The sequence below is a fragment of the Phaeodactylum tricornutum genome, chromosome 1, assembly GCF_000150955.2.
Source record: "Phaeodactylum tricornutum CCAP 1055/1 chromosome 1, whole genome shotgun sequence".
Taxonomy (NCBI): domain Eukaryota; phylum Bacillariophyta; class Bacillariophyceae; order Surirellales; family Neidiaceae; genus Phaeodactylum; species Phaeodactylum tricornutum.
This window is the reverse complement of record NC_011669.1, coordinates 1,225,860-1,243,414: the sequence shown is the minus strand read 5'-3', so window position 1 is coordinate 1,243,414 and position 17,555 is coordinate 1,225,860. Positions and strand designations below refer to the sequence as shown.

At 45.8% G+C, this 17,555-nt stretch overlaps 4 protein-coding genes across 4 annotated transcripts; 2 read left to right on the top strand and 2 right to left on the bottom strand.

The window, feature by feature from the left end:
* The first annotated feature begins 285 nt into the window (after positions 1–285).
* PHATRDRAFT_42824 (predicted protein) lies at positions 286–2,235 on the top strand. Its single transcript, XM_002177210.1, has 3 exons — positions 286–607; positions 789–834; positions 1,058–2,235. The coding sequence occupies exons 1-3, from the start codon at positions 406–408 to the stop codon at positions 2,190–2,192; spliced, it is 1,383 nt and encodes a 460-aa protein (XP_002177246.1). The 5' UTR covers positions 286–405; the 3' UTR covers positions 2,193–2,235.
* Positions 2,236–3,679: 1,444 nt separating this feature from the next.
* PHATRDRAFT_50671 (predicted protein) lies at positions 3,680–11,988 on the bottom strand (the record flags this gene model as incomplete). The annotated part of the gene is made up of 4 exons (XM_002176711.1): positions 11,772–11,988; positions 10,797–11,673; positions 10,515–10,726; positions 3,680–3,760 (listed from the first exon to the last, which is right to left on the bottom strand). Exons 1-4 carry the CDS (start codon positions 11,823–11,825, stop codon positions 3,680–3,682), a joined length of 1,224 nt encoding a protein of 407 aa, XP_002176747.1. The 5' UTR covers positions 11,826–11,988.
* Positions 11,989–12,572: 584 nt separating this feature from the next.
* On the top strand, positions 12,573–15,529 carry PHATRDRAFT_42822 (predicted protein; the record flags this gene model as incomplete). The annotated part of the gene is made up of 5 exons (XM_002177209.1): positions 12,573–12,864; positions 12,939–14,229; positions 14,295–14,782; positions 14,879–15,281; positions 15,490–15,529. 5 exons carry the CDS (start codon positions 12,573–12,575, stop codon positions 15,527–15,529), a joined length of 2,514 nt encoding a protein of 837 aa, XP_002177245.1.
* On the bottom strand, positions 15,502–16,829 carry PHATRDRAFT_17555 (predicted protein; the record flags this gene model as incomplete). Its single annotated transcript, XM_002176710.1, has 3 exons — positions 15,502–16,566; positions 16,643–16,734; positions 16,806–16,829. 3 exons carry the CDS (start codon positions 16,827–16,829, stop codon positions 15,897–15,899), a joined length of 786 nt encoding a protein of 261 aa, XP_002176746.1. The 3' UTR covers positions 15,502–15,896.
* Positions 16,830–17,555: the final 726 nt, after the last annotated feature.

Here is a 17,555-nt window from a genome sequence, read left to right as displayed (position 1 = left end):
AGGACAGACAAATTTCCTCTTCTTTTGACTGTTATACTATCTATGCAGTTTTATCATCGATTTCTCGGTGCTAACTGTAAGAATTCCAACGTTTAATATTGAAATGAAATTGATGACTGTCAGACATTGTAGACGTATGGTAAACAGGAATCCGAGCATCGCGTTCACAGTAGAAGCCAATAGGACTCAATGTCATATAAATGACCCAAATCGCCCGGCATTCCGGGACTCCGCTTGGTTTTCTTTCCTGCTGTTAACATTATAGATCGAACAAGCGCCTTCCATCTCACAGCGCTTGTTCTACTAGTAGAAATATATTGGCTTACCCGCAGTTTCTGACAGGCCGATACAAACTGTTTCGCGAAAAGCTTGAGACGAGCACCGTAAAGTAACTCATCAGCAGTCATGGCATCTGTTTCCGGACCTTCTGTTTCTGGAAAGCTTACCTTCCCTGGACCGATAGGGGCGAAGCGTCGGCGAATGCGAAGTGGAGGTAATGCATCGACAGTAACGAACAACTCTCCAGGGAAAACCGACGGCTCGGAAAGCGAGCCTAAAACTTCGGGTAAATGTAAAGGGGGTACTACGATTCCAATTTTTCTGAAAAGTAAGTATCACGTGGCAACCAAAAAATATGATTGTATTCCGGCCAAGTACGCTTCGCTCGCGGTTTTGTCCATGCAACGAATGTGAAGTTTTGAATGAAATTCCATATTACTTTTTAGATTTTACCCGTGATTCGCTACTCTGATTGTTACCAACCATTCTAACGCATCTTTCTTTTCCAGAGACGTACAAGATGATCGACAGTTGCGATCCATCGATTGCGTCATGGTGAGTTCCACTCGTAATTTCTTGTCTGTGCTCTGAGATACAAATTAAGGTTTTTGTTCGATTGTGTTCCACGCATTGTCTATCTAGTACGATAACCTGTTGATTCTCTCGTTAAGGCAAATGGTGAAGTTAGCCTTAGTGTACTTTCAAATCCGCGAAATTTTTGATCGGGAAAAATCTGTCTTGACCTCACCATTTTATAATTTGTACTTTGATCCATTAGGACAGAGGAGGGCGATATGTTTATTGTTAAGGATCCTGATGTTTTCGCAACGCAAGTGATCCCGCAATACTTTGACCACAACAAATTTTCAAGTTTTGCTCGCCAGCTCAACTTTTATGGGTTCCGCAAAATGCAATCGAAACCAATCAGAAACAGCGATTTTGACACAGGTACCGCTAAGCACGTCACTTTTTATAACGAAAACTTTAAGCGTGGTCGATGTGATCTGCTGAAGAAGATTCAGCGCTCGACTCGTGGAGGGGGGAACACGACGGGGCAAGACAGTCATCGTGATGTCCAAAATCTTCGTGATCAAGTTGCAATGCTCGAACAAAAGATGGACGAAATGAGCAGTCAGGTAGAAGATCGCGTACGTCGCCTCGAACTGGAAATGTTGGCTCGCCTGGAGCAGATGATGCTTGCTATGCAGCAGCAACAGACCACACAGTTGCACCTTCAGACTGCGACTTCAGTTGGTTCAAACAGCGGATCTGGTAGTTCCAACGGTACTGGCAATCATATGCCTGCGCCTTCCAGCAATCAATTGAGCTGGGATAATAACGGGCTATCCTTTCCTCGCGGAAACTCTATCAACTCCAATGTGAGCTCAGTAACCTTCCAGCAACCGCGGCAACAGCAGCAGCCACTCCAACAAATGATTCATCAGTCACATCAGTTAAACCAGTTGGACAACACCGGAATGGCTCCTCCGACCTTACCGCCTCATCCTAAGCAGAAGCAACTCCCAATGAATGGATTTCCTGGGAACATGGCCACTCCTCCGGAACGAATGAATTCTCTACGTGGAATTTCCACCTTGTCGCGTGGTCTTTCCGGATTGTCGCGTGGTGCGTCGATTGAATCTAGTGCTTCTGCTGTATTGATGCGCAACTCTTGGGAGGATAAGTTTTTTTCGATGCTCATGCTAGATAGCGAGCAAAATGGGAGTAGTTCGAACCCTCACGACTCTAACGTGATGCCAACTCCTCTTGCTCCCGGTATTTCGTCTAACGCAAATGCACAAGCACCTGTCACTGTTTCAGATAGATCGGCTGATATCAATGGACAGCTCTCGGCGCACCACGAGAACAACGACGATGATCTTAGTTCTGTATCGACTTCAGACATGCCATGAGGGGCAAGAAACTTGTTTACATAAACCATATGACTTATTTTACAAATTAATTTAACACTTTATACTTATGCTGGAGCGGCTACAGCATCAACACCATTTGCAGGTATTGACTGATGGCACACCACGGAGGCCAAAATAAACCTTCATGCACACTAATGATGCTTGTCACGCTCATATTCTTTTCTCTGAATCCGTGCCAATTTGCAAAACAGAGTCAGGAGGAAAGACATAGAAAGTGCCACGACCCCAATCAGAATATAAGACCTGCTCTGGTCTATAATTCCGTCCTCTGAGAAATCGGTTCGATGTGCCATGCCAGGATGCAAGTCGTCAATCGCCATTGTATAAAAGGTGACGCCGACTGTGATTAGGATGGAAAAGTGAATCAGTTAGGAATCATATAATTGATGGCGATTAAAACTCCCAGCTCTCACTTAGGACTCTTCTAGACAATCGCACGTTTCCAAACCTTTAGCTTACCTTAAATTTGTTGAGACTCGCAGCACTGTCCTTCGTGTACTCTCGCTCTGCTATGCGTTTATGGTAGATAGGGAGCGGAGAGCTACCGACCCGTAGACTAGCTGACTGACTGTGAGACAGAGAGTTGACTGTGAAGCGTACTGTTGTAAAATGTTTTAAATTTCAGCTCTTTCCAATGGCTCCATAGTAGTTTCGCTTATTTAATATATATTTTAGTCCTGGACATATCCATATCCTTATACACAGTACTATCTAGCTCAAGTCTCAAATTGATGCGACAAATAAAGAAACAGTCATGTGGTCGGTCAGTGGCAACCCATCGGACCATGTCGGCCCGGCCCTTTCCAGGTTTATGGGTGCACAAAAGTGAAACACTTTTTGGACGAAAAGAAACAGTTTCAGCCGCTGGTCAAAGAGGAGAGTCCTTGAAAGAAGCGCTTAAGAGCAAGCGGTAGCTCATTGGGGGCATATTTACAGCCGTTAACTCAACCCACCAGATTCTGTGGAACTAGGCTACTGCAAAAGCACAAGGGATTTCAGGTACACACGACTTGCATGCCTCGCTTTCGTCAACCGTAATCCTGCTGATCACGTACGGCATTTTTCACCTGCCATTTCCAAATCAACTAATCACACTGTTCCAACCACTGATATTTAAGGACATACGTTTGATCCTCCAGCAGCGCGATGTCGACGGCAACTCAATCTCCACCACCCGTCATGCGACGGTTCTCATTGTTTGTCGATGGAATGGCGCGAGCAATTATACTACCCTTTGGTCCCTCGCTCGTCCATCGTCTGGTGTACGGTTCTGTTGAAATTGAAGTTGCGGCTTGGTCGGGCGTTGTGTACTACTTGGCTTTGGTGATTGCAGTTTACATTGTTGGTCGGTGGTTGGGGAGCAGCCTGGCTTCTTCATTTCAACTATGGCATGCTTACGATGATGCATTGCTACCGATCTACATAGCCCGTTTAGGAGGAGTTGCTCTGTCGCTGCATGTCTTTACTTACGGAGCTGGCTTGGCGTCAGTAAGATGGCTCGTAGCCATTCGATTCCTATCAGCCACCCTCGCAGGTTTGCTGTGTGGCTTTACAAATCATATTGCACTACCAGAAGACGTGTGGACCTATCGAAAGGCAGTAGAAATAGACAGGGAGGAACCTGCCGAAGCTGGAATACGAAGAAGAGAGGGATACGTAGACGTGGCGTCAGGGACGGCCAAAATTTATCTCACTGGCTTTGCGATCTCAATACTATCCGGCGGCTTGCTCTTTCGCAAGGCGACGAAGGATTCGACTTTCCGTGCCCTGACAGGTGCATCCCGATATTCTTGGTCGCCTCTCTTTCTTGTTGGGGTCTCAGTCAGCCTTGAAATTGTTCTTCGCGGTCTATTTGCATTAGCATCAAAACCAGACGTCGTCGAGGAAAATAATGGTGCAGCTGGCAAGGTACGCAAGGTCTTCCGACGAATTGTTAGCGACGACAAGACCAGTAGCCACCAAGATAGCAAGCCACTTATCACAACCGTGCCTCTGCATCTCATCATTGATGACGAGGACGAAGCTGAAGAAGATGCTTTTATTGATCCTCTAAGTATGTCTGTGACGAAACAAAATCGGAAATCCACTTTTGCAACTCCCATGCGAAGTCGAATGGAATCGAATAATAGCATTGATGAATTTTTTGATTGCCAGTCTGCTTTTTCGGATGTCGAAAATGCAGAAGTACATTCTGCAAAATCAACGAATGAAATGGAAATTGCTCAGTATGTGAACGGAAGATGCCTGTACAATGATGGCTCGGCCGCCTCAGTTCCTCCCGGAGACTGTATTGCCTCAATCCCACCAAACTATCTATTGTTTTACAATGGAAATGATTCCAAGGCCAGAAAAGCTTGGCGAAAATCTCAAGCGTGGCGTTTGGAGAGGCACGTATGGAAGGTCCATACGATACCGAACAAATGGTTCGCCAAGATAAAACAGGCATATCCTCATTATGTTCATGGGCACAGTAAGTCAGGTTTCCCCATTGTATATGAGCGTCCAGGTCGGATGAATTTAAGGGAACTTTTTCAGAGTGGTTGTGAAATATCGGATATGATCCAGCATTACATATTTTTTATGGAGTTCATTGCAAATCGAGTGTGTACTCAACATGATGTGAGAGCAAAGCTGGGGTCGGGAGCACTACCTCACAGCTCCTCGTCGTGGGGTACCATTGTCGTCTTGGATGTCAAAGGTGTTGGACTGTCAAGTTTAAGTGGTGATGTGATCAAGTATTTGAAGCAAGCTGGAGAAGTCAACTCATCTCACTATCCAATGACCATGAAGAGAGCTTTTGTTATAAACTCTCCTTTCTGGCTGTCTGGTGCCTGGTCCAGTGTGAAAGGAATTTTACCAGACTCTGTTCAGGTTGATATTTTATCAGAGAGATCATATGCCGCCGCCTTAAGCGAATACATTGACGAAAGCGAGATTCCTCCCGAATTTGGAGGAACGAGTCCTTACGAACTCGGAGAACACCCGTATGAACTCCAACTTTGCTCTCTGGTCGACGAGATTTCGAAAACGGGAGATAGATGCAGTGTATTGGGGGGCAAAGAGGTGCTGACTACAAACGAGACTTCTCTGGCAAGTAACGGGCTGGTTCAGGAGCAACAGCTGAGCCCACTGGGACTCTCACCTCCACGTACTAGATCGCTGTCAGAGTCTCGCCCTCTTCGTCGGCGCGTTGGTTCAGTTGAGAGAGTTCCTATACAACGAACAACATCGCAGCCAATAGGAAGCAAAGTCGGCCAAAACAAGTTTGTAAGACGAGAAATTGATGTCTTCACCATTGTGTCGATTATGCATGTTTTATGGGGTTGTGTCCAAGGTGCGCTCGAAATTGCCCTTCCTCTTTGGCTTCTGTCTCCTGTAAGGGTTGGCGGTCTAGGGTACTCTCCCTCGCGCAGCGGTGTCGCCATATTCTCCGCGTGTTTGGTACTTTTGTGTGCGTTCCGGACAAAATCTTCTAGGCTTGTTTCTCAGATTCCAAGCAGAGAACCAATGAGAGGATTTCGAGTCGGTATCGGTTCACAGTCAGTATTGCTTGCCTTACTCGCTACTGTCTCTGCGAGGACGATGTAAGTGTTAGTTTCGCGCAACTTTTGTCAGGGCGACGCATTGTTGCATGTGCACTTATCTTGCTTTCTATCAACAGACCAATGCGGCGCACGGACTCAGTATTTGTAATGGCATCAACCATCGTAATCTTCGCGTGTCTGTCGCTCTCAGGAATATTAGGACGGTCTTCGTCAACAATTCTGCACAGGATTGCATCCGATAGCTTTACGCGCATCGCGAGTACTGAAACTAGCTGGCTAACGAAGCGCTATGTAAAGGACCAGCTCATACGAGATTGCGAAAGTGGAAAGTTCACTACGTTTCTTGACACGGCAGGTGAAATTATGGGAATTATTCTCGTTGCCCCTTTATGGTCTTGGTCAATGGCACATGCTAGACCTGCTCCTTTCGACAGCAGCTGTGTAATATTCGTTACATGCCTTGTAACGTGTGTGCTATATGTGTGCTCATTTTCTCTTCATTTGAACAACTTTGGGGAATTTGCACCACATCCTAAAGACAGCTGCACTGGCACCAGAAGATGTGTGCCTTTCGTCACTGAAGTGATAGCCGTTTCAGCGGGAGACATGGCATCGCTTTTCGAGGAAGCAAATTGGTCGTCAACGCAGTTACTTGGAGGAGCGAAAAGGTCCAGAGCGTTCTCAGAACTTTCTACGGGCGTGGAGGCCATGGAACTTGGTGAGGCGTTGTCTTCCGACGGCATTCGGAAGTTTAAATGAGCTATGCGCTCCCCCTCTCTTGTAATTTGGTTGTTTTTCTGGACATGACCATGGATCAAGCGATGAGGGAGTCCTTGAGATCAATTTTAAAGGTGTGCATGAATTGCCCATCTCAAACTATAGTTTAGAGATAGAATGAGGTAGATCGACACTAACGTGATTTTCTCTTCGATTGTAATTTGAAACGTATGGAGAAATATTCCAAGCAGAAAGCATCCCTCCCCTTCTGTCGATTGCTGTTGTAACATTCTTTGGATGCGAGAAAAAACTCACCCCTTCGCTGCCGTCTGACATTATTCATACACTGGAAACGTAAAAAGACTCTCAACACCATCGAGCAAGTGGACGGCTCAATACGTAATAATTTCACTCTTCTAGTGGAACAGCTGTTATCGCAACTTTTAAACTTCAAATGGAGGAGATATTCTGGTCGCCATCGTTCCATATAATAGGTGATGCATTTGTTGATCTGCTCGCATTTCTAGAAAAAGACTGGCCAGTGCCTGGTGGGGATTCTGTATTGACGCGCCCTGTACGACACTATGCGGGAGGCTCCGCTCTAAACACAGCAACCCAGCTTGTTCGTCTTCTCAGTCAGTTCGCTTCTGGCGCTTTGTCTAACCTACCTGCACCGGTCAGTCTGTATTCTGCTCTCAACGAAGATGACGAATACGGACGAATTCTTTCGCGGCACGCTAGAACGCACGGCTTTAGAATGGTCAACTGCTTCTCTAAAGAGTCCGTCGCATCAACAGGTCATTGCATTGCTATCATTGCCGAAAAAGAACGGACTTTTATGACACACTCCGGCTGCATCCAAAGTTTTAGCGCTCAGCATGTGGATGTCTCTGGTATAGGGAAAGCTGAAGTACCGATACATGTACACATTTCTGGTTATTTCAACCTCCCTAAATTTTGGAACGGTGTACTCCAGAGCAAGTTGCAATGTTTACGCAACATGAGGCATACGCAGTCTAATAGAACTGGACGGAACACGACAATATCTCTTTCGACGCAGCACGATGCTTCCAATGGCTGGGACAGAGGTTTGCGAGAAGTGATCCCTTTGCTTGACTTCTTGTTTTTAAACGAGCTTGAAGCGACTAACATTTTGACGAACTTCAGTGACTCGGCAGCCCTTCTTTTTAAGAAGAAAGAGTTAATTGAACAGTGGGCAAGCTGCACTGCTTTACTATCCTATGAGACATGTTTTATTATAACAAGAGGCTCACATGGAGCCCTTGCCTTGCGAGGTGGCAAGACCGTCGTTGATATTAAAAAAAGCGTGTCTGTCGATGTCGTTGACCCAACTGGAGCTGGAGATGCGTTCGCGGCTGGATTCCTTGCCGGGAGTTGGAAATCAATGGTGAAAAGCACCCTGACAGACCCTTGCTGGCCAGACTTTGCCATCCTTGAAGGAATGCTTTGGGGCTGCGCGGCTGGAACGTCAGTTGTTGGAATTGTTGGAGCAAGCGTGCCACCACAAACGGAATTGTTTACAAAACTGGTCGGAAGATATCGGCAAGAGTACTTCAGATCTAATTGAGAGCTAATTATCTGTCATTCAATTCTCTTTTCGCCTTCTTGCGCTCTTTCTCCTGAGCACGAAACTATGGTCACAGTCAATGGCGTATGAAAATTGGGCATTCAGTCAGACAGCGTGAAGTAAATTCAATACAATCTATGCAATAATGCCACAACCGCTTACCTCATCCATACTCTGAATCATTCTCTCGGGGAGAGCTGACCTAAAGCTTGGAAGCTCGGCCACAAAAAGCAAAGAGTGAGCCCATCCACTTTTGCGAGGGAATCGCGATCGAAACACTTTGCCCACCTGGTGATACATTTTTGGGGATAGGCTCTTTGCATTTTGTAAAAGTCCCTCTTCATCGTAGTCACGCCTTGCAATACTCCAGACGTGCACATCAACCGGGATAGCATTGCATTGTTTCAAAGAGAAAAGAGATACGCAATCCGCCACTTTTCGACCGACCCCACAAAACTGAAGTAATCTATCTTGCACTTCGACCGGGTCGTTCATGTTACGCAGCTCTTGCAAATATTTTTCGCCTCCTAGCGAATCAAGAACCTGCATTGTCTCCATAAGGTACCTCGCTCGATATCCCATCCCGCATTTCTTTCTTAAATCATCTTCTGTCGCTTTCACCATTAGTTTCTCATGACTTGGGAATGAGTAGAGTGCGTCGTCGCCAATAGCCATCAATCTTTCCCCATACTCTTTACGAAGGGCATTCAATATTTTTGTAATTCGAGGAATATTGTTGTTACTGGAGCATATGAAGCTAACGAGACATTCCCATGGGTCTTGATCGATGATTCGAACCCCTGGGATGCATTTAGCAATCTTTTTTAACCGGGGACACTGGACAGACCATTCGTCGTATAGAGCCGTAAGAGATATTTCTAGTTGAAAATACGATCTTAAGAAATCATCATAATCAAAAGACGCTGGGCCATGTAACACACGATAATGCGATGAGAATGGAGTCTCAAGAATGGAAAGAACGACTGATTGGCCAGAGCTGGCCCTCACAACGCCCACCCATTCCGTTGCATTGTGCGATCCCCACGCAGATTCCTTCAGTGATGCAGCTGTTTCAACAGCTCTCCAATGAAAGCATTGGCCAGTCGTCAAAGTAGACGATGGACGAAGCTCAGCAGCAGACGCACCCCGTATCTCCACGTACGCCTCTTTTCTATTTGTTTGTCGTACGAGCTCAGACGTCAAGAACCTGGTTGGCGATGTTTCTGGACTAATGGCAGAGGGTTCCATTTCAGTTCGTGGGAGCTGGCGCTTTTTTTCCGGGGTTGATAGCGAAGGAATGGACACCAAGTCTGACGATGCTGGTGGCGTCTCCCTTCTAGTTCGACTAACAGAACGCCGGCTGGGAGAAACGAACATTGCGCCAGTATGGCTGGAGACACTCAGACGTGAAATCAACGGCGCTACTCCCAAAGCCACTGCCCGGTACACACAAAAGCACCAAAGCGTTTGACGTTTTAAGGTTTTCGTAGGGTAAGCAAATGTCATGTCCTTCTCTCAAGCAGAGAAGACTTCGCCAGCAGTTTGAATGCAAGTCAATTGTTGTGTTTTCACGCATGACGCAGAGTAGATGTAGTAGTTGTAGTAGTAGGAGCTCTAGTAAAACCAGTTGTCCTAGGAGCGATAGTAGTAGCAGTGGTAGGAGCAATGTAGTAGCAGTAGTAGCAGTAGTAGAGTAGTAGTAGCTGTGTGATGCAGTTGTAGCAGTTGTCAAGTGGGACATGTCGGGCAGAAAGCGACATGACACACTTAGAGATTTGAAAAAGAGCGAGCTCTAATCTCGAGATAATGTAAACAAAATAATGATCCTACGATAGGAGGTAACGGATCGAATGTATCAAATGTAACACATGAAGAAGCGTTGACAGTAACCATCGGAGAAAGAGATCAAACAGCGAGGCTTGAGAGGAACCAGAACCAGTGATATGGAAAATAAAGAACACAACAACAAGCACTAGCAGTAGGAAAGAGTAGATCGAACGTAAGGGAGATACAAGAGAGAATATATAGCAGTTGCCTTCATGAAATAAATTTGCTTGATTTGGTAGTCGAACAACTCACGAAGCATGAATCCACAAAGGTTAGGTTTTTCTAGTACGGCATACAGTATTTGTCTTTTTTGCCCTTTGCAATCTTACGAAGTTTCGTGGAAGATTCATCAGGGGTTGATGGACCGCATTTCGGGTGATGCCTTTGCATTAGTGTAAAAGGCTTAAGAGTTTTGCTAATGGTCAAAGTAGAAAAGGAATCCAACAACACCAAAATTGCAGCGCATTCTGGAGAAATATGAAAGACACAATCGAGTATGGTAGGGAATCAGCCACGCAGTTTCGCATGCTTGTGCTTCTTTGCTTCAAATCTTTTCTTGGCGTGCTTATCAGCGAACGATTGCACAAGCTGAGCGTAATTTCTGTCGTTCTGCTGCTGTTTCACCGTTTTCGAGACGATCTGTACCACATCTTCATCGTCCAAAATATGATTTAGTCCACATCGTTGCGGAGCATGTTTTGCGCTGGTACCCCACACTAGGGCATAATTGAAGTCGCGCAGCAATTCTGAGGAGACGTTGGAACAAAGCGATTTCACTGTTGTTCCCTTTCGAATCTCTGACAAAACAACTGGTTCGTCCACATCGGGAGGGGATCCTAAAGTAGCGAAAAAGCGAGATGAGAAGACCGTGCCCAGTTTCCCTACAGTATCTAATCAGAATCTTACCTTTGCGTTTCGTGTAAACACGGGTAAGACCGAGATAGTCCCACATCATTTGTTTCAAACGATCGTCTTCGAAGGGTCCACTTATGTTGAAACCTTGAGCCACACTCCCAACAATTGAATAAGGCATACGAGCTAGCTGGTCGACTTCTTCAACGGTGACAGTGTCAATCTTGTTGTAGAGGTATAGGCATGGCTTGTATTCGCGATTTCCCTGTATTACATCAACAAGCTGATCGACGGTTATTTCTTCACGTGCCAAAATATCCGCGGATGTGATTCTATACTCGCGCAAAATTTGTGTCACAAGCTTCTCTGGCTCTACACCCAGAAGGGGCTGTGGAACAGTTGAGGCGAATCGTACACCACCTCCAGCCTTTCGCTTTGTCAAAGTTACGTCCGGGGCTCTTTGATTGAGACGAATTCCTACAGTCTCCAATTCCCTTTCCAAAATTTCACGATGCTTCTGGAGTCCTTCCTTACCGGCATCCAGAACAATCAAAATAGCGTCCGCCGATCGAGCAACAGCAATGACTTCCCTACCTCGACCTGCTCCATGGGCTGCACCTTCGATAATTCCAGGTAAATCAAGTACCTGCATTTTTGATCCCTTGTACCGAAGAACACCTGGAATGCAAGTCAGCGTCGTAAATTCGTACCCCGCGGCCTCTGATTCAGTTGTCGTCAGGCTATTGAGTAGAGACGATTTTCCAACACTTGGGAAACCAATCAAGGCTATTCTGGCGTCACCGTTGCGAGCAACGTCGAACCCTTCTCCACCGCCGCCACCACCTCCTGACTGCTCCACAAAAAGTTCGTTTCGCAATCGAGCTAGCTTGGCTTTCAAAAGACCAAGATGAGAGTTTGTTGCTTTATTTTTCTATAACACGGAGAGATGAATCGCGGTAGTTAGCTTAAGCCTTTTCAATTCCATGGCCACCACCCTCCTCTACTGCAATTAGCCCACAATCACGATACCTGAGTTCTCGCCATCTCGGCCTCAATCTCCTTTATTTTTTCCATCACCCCCATCTTTCAAAATGTCTTTGTTGAAAGTATACAATTGCCGATTTAGAAAGGCTCGCAAGAAGCTCTGCCGAGGATGACTGCTATATCAAAACCTTTGGATCGTCTCTCTTCGTTGGCTCGAGTCGATCTGATTCCATCCAGCTTGGTGATCCATTAACAGTCAAATCACGGATGCCTATTTTTACTTGTGCACCGTCGTCGGCTGAGTGGTTGACTATGAACTGATTGACAGTGAACGTGACTCACAGTCACAGTCAACGACTTTAAAGTGAATCCAACCCTCCCCTCGTTGTCTACCTTCGTTAGCCACGCTCACATTTGGATTAGGCAAACACAGTTACTGTTAGCGCATGAAGTTGCGGACAGACGCTTAAAGAGTGCAGTGTCGGAGAGATCTATTATGGCTCACAAAGAAAAATGCTCTCTCTAGCTGAAGGGTGAAACAATACATCGGAGTGAAAATCTCACAATTCTGCTGCATTGCCTCCAATTTGCATTAACTGTAAAATTGAATTGTACCACATTTTATACTTCCGTTTTTGATAAGCAACCATGAAGAGAAAGAATGCAAAAAAGCAGGACAAAAGCAAAGAGAAATTGAGAACAAATCGCAGCAAGCCATCCGTTTTGCGTTCTTCCCCACGTACAGCGCGATCCAATGCTCCCTCGTCAGTAATGAAGCCGGAGTCGACTCCTTCAAGAACTACAAACGAGAAATCAGAGATACACGATGCCCACGAAAGTAAAGAAATGACAAAAAGCCCACTGCAAACAAAGGAAAAATTCCCTCCAATCGGCAAATCCCAAAAATTATCATCAAATGCCAACCCGACGCAAAGTTTCAATCAAGCCGTGGCACACGAACGCGAAAGTGGCAAGCCACGAAGTAGTGCAGAGGAATCTGTTGATGAAGGATGCCGCGTTTGTGGAATGGATGACAACTATTCCAGACTATTACTTTGTGAAGGATGCAACGGAGAATATCATACGTACTGCTTAACTCCTCCACTTGAAAAAGTCCCAGTCGAAGACTGGTATTGCGGTAGGTCGCAGAAGCAATGCAGCGTGTTTTCATCATTGGAGCACTGTATACGCTAACGATATCTATTTTTCTAGATCGGTGCACAGCTCTTGTCGAAATCCTGAACAAGAAAAGTGGGGGAGAACCGATTGGCTCTATCCCTCTTATTATATCTCAGGGATCCGAAGGCAATTCCAAGGCTGATCCATCCCTGCCATCAAATCACTCTACTAAAAAAAAGTCTTTGGTCGAAAGTTCGCCGTATGATACTGCAGATGAGGAATTACCAATGAAAGAGATTGATACGCGTAACGGATCCACCGCTCCAGAATACCTCGATGAAAACACGCTACGTTTGGTTAGGCTGTACGTTGCGAAGTGTCGACCTCAAGATATGCTAAACGAAGACGACGTGATTCTGCTCATGCACAGAATGGACCGGCTCACTGCATACCAGGCTGAGTTTCAGCTGAATATTCCTGGGCCAGCCAATGAAAGACAAGAGGTTTTGCTGGAAGAAATTAAAGACGAAGAAGAAGACCATGTTCTTGGGCGAGAGTTTTTCCACAAACTTGTCGCAAAAATTCAGAAGGAAAATGTTGAATCACTCGAGAAACGCACACTCGCCTGGTTAAAGCGGGCTACTGGGATCCATAGGAGTAGTACTGAATCGTTCGTAAGAGACAACACATCTAAAACAGGCTCCTCTAGAACGAAAGGGTCTGGTCGGCGATGCACTAGAGGAATGGTTCGTCAATTCAGAAAAAAAAAGAGTGAGAAAGGTCTCGAAATACTAAAAGGGGCATTGGATGAGCTGGAGCCGACGCTTGGACCCTTTCATTCCGCTTTTCGGAAGCGCAGGCGTTCAATATCGACCTACGATGACGACGAAAGAAGTTCGGGGAAGCAGCGAAAAAAACAGGAACAAGTACAACGAAAGAATCAAAAAGGAATGAAGGCTAAGATGAATAAAGAGATGAAGAATGGGCTTAAAAGAACGAAGCCAAATAACGAAAACAAAAGGAAAGCCTCTCCAAGCTATCCCAATCTGCTTCATGCTTTGGATTGGAAGAGACGAAAGCAGCTACATTCGAAAAGGAATAAACCTGGATCGAGCATATTGCTGGACATAAACCATGCGCAGAGGTCGTTGAAGTTGCCAAAGAAGCTCCGAAACAAGGGCATCGTTATGACTTTGCCTCGCTGGGGCAGCATCAAACAGGCAGAATCATTCGCTCCCAAAGAATCGGTGTTTGGTCCCCCTCGTGGGCTTTACTCTGACCAACACTATTCTTTCTGGTCTTTAAGACTCATGAACTTTCTTCAAAGCAGCGCGAGGACTTGGGTGTCGCATGAGTTTTTTTACAGTGACCTTGATAAAGCTTGGTAAGTTTCATCTACCGTCGGTCTTGCCATTCATCGAGTTCCATATGCTCACGATTTTGCGTTAGGTACAATAGCAGTGCTCTTTCGAAAATGGCAAGAAGGTTTGGTGTAGATCCAACGATCAGTTTAGATTCAGCAGAATGGAAGTGTGTCAGACGTGCTTTACATGGGATAAAAGCGAAGCCGCGTCGCTTTTCACGCTGCTTTATTTCTGAACAGCTACATGAAAGGGACGAATTTCGAAGTGGAGTCCGGCTGCTTCAACAAAATTTAGGTGCATCCCACGCCGCCTATGATTTGAAGTCCTGTATCCCCGTGGGATCAGTTGTAACTGCATACAGTCAAACGTTCGGTATGCTTCAACGTGGTACTGTCTTGACGTTTGAAGCTCGGAACGCCCATTATCTGGTGCGGTTCGAAAATATGGACTTTGGGTACGAGTACTGCCCAGACTCTGAAGTCGCGAGCCATGGTTCGGTATTGCCACTCCATGTGAGCGGCGGGGCGGAGTCAAAGACAACTACCTCTAATGCAATACTTCGAAAGTATTGTGGTAAGTGCAGATACAGCTCGATTGACAAACTAAATTTCTCGTTTGACAGTGCACTGATGTACTTATCTCTCTCCCCGCACAAAATTTTGTTGACAGCGCCGGCATGGTCACGGTCTATGAAGTTGGCAACGGAGCTCGAAGGTTGCACAGAATTTACCCCTTTTCGCAGCCAATCGCAAAAAAAGGGACGTCGGTCCATTTCGGAGACAGACAGCCATTGGGCATTTATAAAAGAAGCAGCTGAAGAAGAAACGTTGCAATGTCTACTTGATGTCATCAATACGGCAGCTATACGAAAGTCTGCACTTTTGAAAGCGATCGACACAGTAATCACTCCTGCAAATTCAGAGTTGGAGAAAGCAAAATCGGCCATTCAAACACAAGAACGAGAAGGAAATCTTGCTTTGCTTGTTTTGAACTTGGAGAAGACGAACAAAACGATTCGTAATAGTGTCCGGAAAATACGGCTTCTGTACGCCCAAGTATATCCATTACGAATGTAAGTTGATATGTGAAAGTTGGCGTAGCAAGCTGCCTTCACTGACGCAGAAATCTTTATTCACCTCCTCGCAGCACTCAAGTTACGTCTCATCATGATACAATTTCCCGGGCCATATACCATTCTTCTGAATGCGGATATGGTCCAATCTCTGATGCGCTTATATATCCCTGGGTTACGAGTCTTTTGGAGAATACCGGGACTATAGGAAAATTTATCGCGGCATCTCTACTTCCCCAACGGCGTGACGAAGACTTACAGCAAACGCATCGTCGACTCTTTTCGAAAGAGCGATTGTCGTGTGTTGGCCAGTTGCTTTTAGCGGCGTCATATCGCCCGCTAAAAGATCAAGCTCTAGAAAATCAAATACTTTGCCTGAATGGAGTCCTCGCTTCCAGATACTGTAAGCTTCGTGGACATGCGGAGCAACCCCGTTCTGAGCTTGAAGAGCTTTATTCACGTGTGTCAGCCGATCGGGAAGTTGCTCAAAGCGATCTACTAAAGGCGCTCGAATCCTTACAATCAGAATTTTTCGCAGCTAAATTTGCAGCGCCAGTGCAAAGTCACCAACAGCAAGGAGATATCTGTTAAATTTAGAGAGCTCTGCTTTTCTTATTAGAAATACCGCAGCCTTTGTTGCATTTGCTCGTAGGCGACAAAGAATATGACAACCGAAGGAGCAATATAGATAACACGAGGGACTACTCCCGTCATCAGCCCTCGAATGCCCTCTTCACGCACAATTTTTGAGGCACATGATGCTACTGAGCCTCCATATGCAGCACTGTCAGTCATAAGAAGGGTTTTAATGCGATCGAGGGGGGCAGTCACAGCGGCAGAGAAAGTTCCACAAATAGCACCACAAGCTGCTGCCTCCACAGATGAGAGTTCCATGCGATTTTCAGCCGTGCTTTTGCGTTTCCGGGTTTTGCTTTTCTCTTCCTCGAGTTTTCTTCCCTTAAGCCGTAGGTAGAGGTTCTTCGTCATTTCATACGAAGTCAGCTGGGCAACACGAAAGGGTACATCACGCGCAACTCCACCAAAGTACCCTTCATAAAACCCCACAAGGCCCTTAGATCTCCAAATACTGACAGCAGCATCCTTGGTGGATCCATGCATACCAGCTTGCATCCGTTGCTTGACAACTTCCGAGGGACATAGCCATCCTGACCCTGTGAGATCGCCCATCACGGCTGCCAAGGCGTACATGAAGATCGGCTTTACTTCAGGAAACTGAGACAACAACGATTTTTTGTACATTTCGTATGAACCGAAAGTCAACACTCTGGGCAAAAGATACGTGAGATGGGCTACAATTTGCTACGTCAAACAAATAACATCAAAGAGAGTTCGCAGCGTACCCGTAGGGGACCTGGCCAGCAAGAGATCCACCAACCCCACCAAATATGCCAGCCAGTCGAAAAGGGTTGGCCTGGTCCATTTGCATGCGAGTCTAAGGTCCGAACATCACAGTTAGCAGAGAAATGGTCAAATAATGCACTTCTCGAAGAAAGTTGATCTCACCTTGATAGTATCCATAGGGTACATTACAAATATTGAACTACTTCTGGCAACTGCAGCAGCAGCCAAATGGCGACGTGCTTCGTTAATTGTAGATGTAAACACTGTAAACGAACTCTGTTTCTTATTTTTTTCTCCAACTTTATGCTTTTGAGCGCTGCCTGTTGACATTGACTGTGAGATCCAATTCCCGTGATTTGGGGCGGATCTACCGAGATCAACATAAGCCAGATAAAGAGTGAGAAGTAAAATTGCTTTCATCTTTTACCAGCCCCTTTTTAACACTCAAGTAGCAGTCAACCGATTAACTTCGTCAGATTATATATAGCCTTGGAGGAGGAAGGACGGGTCTCGGCATAGCCAGAAAATACCGAAAAGATACTTGAAGCGTTGACGTTGAATTTTGAAGCAATCAGGGACGACAATAAACTACCGGTCATGCGCTAGCTAGCGAGGAGATGGATGGGTGGGAAATAATGAGCGGTCCACACCAAACCTTCACTTCTAAAAAAGTATCAGAATGGAATATTTAAAAGTTTAAATAGAAGGTATTTCAAAAGTATCATAGGCTGTCTAGGTTTAGGGGAATGCGCTCGTTCGTCTTATAGTGTTAGACGTAACCCATACTGGTAATGGCCACGACGACAATCCGATTGTGAGCGAAGTACTTCTGTCTCCAGATCTGATCAGAAGCTGTCCCCCGCCCAGGGCTACCTTATTTTCCTCATCAATTTCATTCCGACTCTTGCTGTC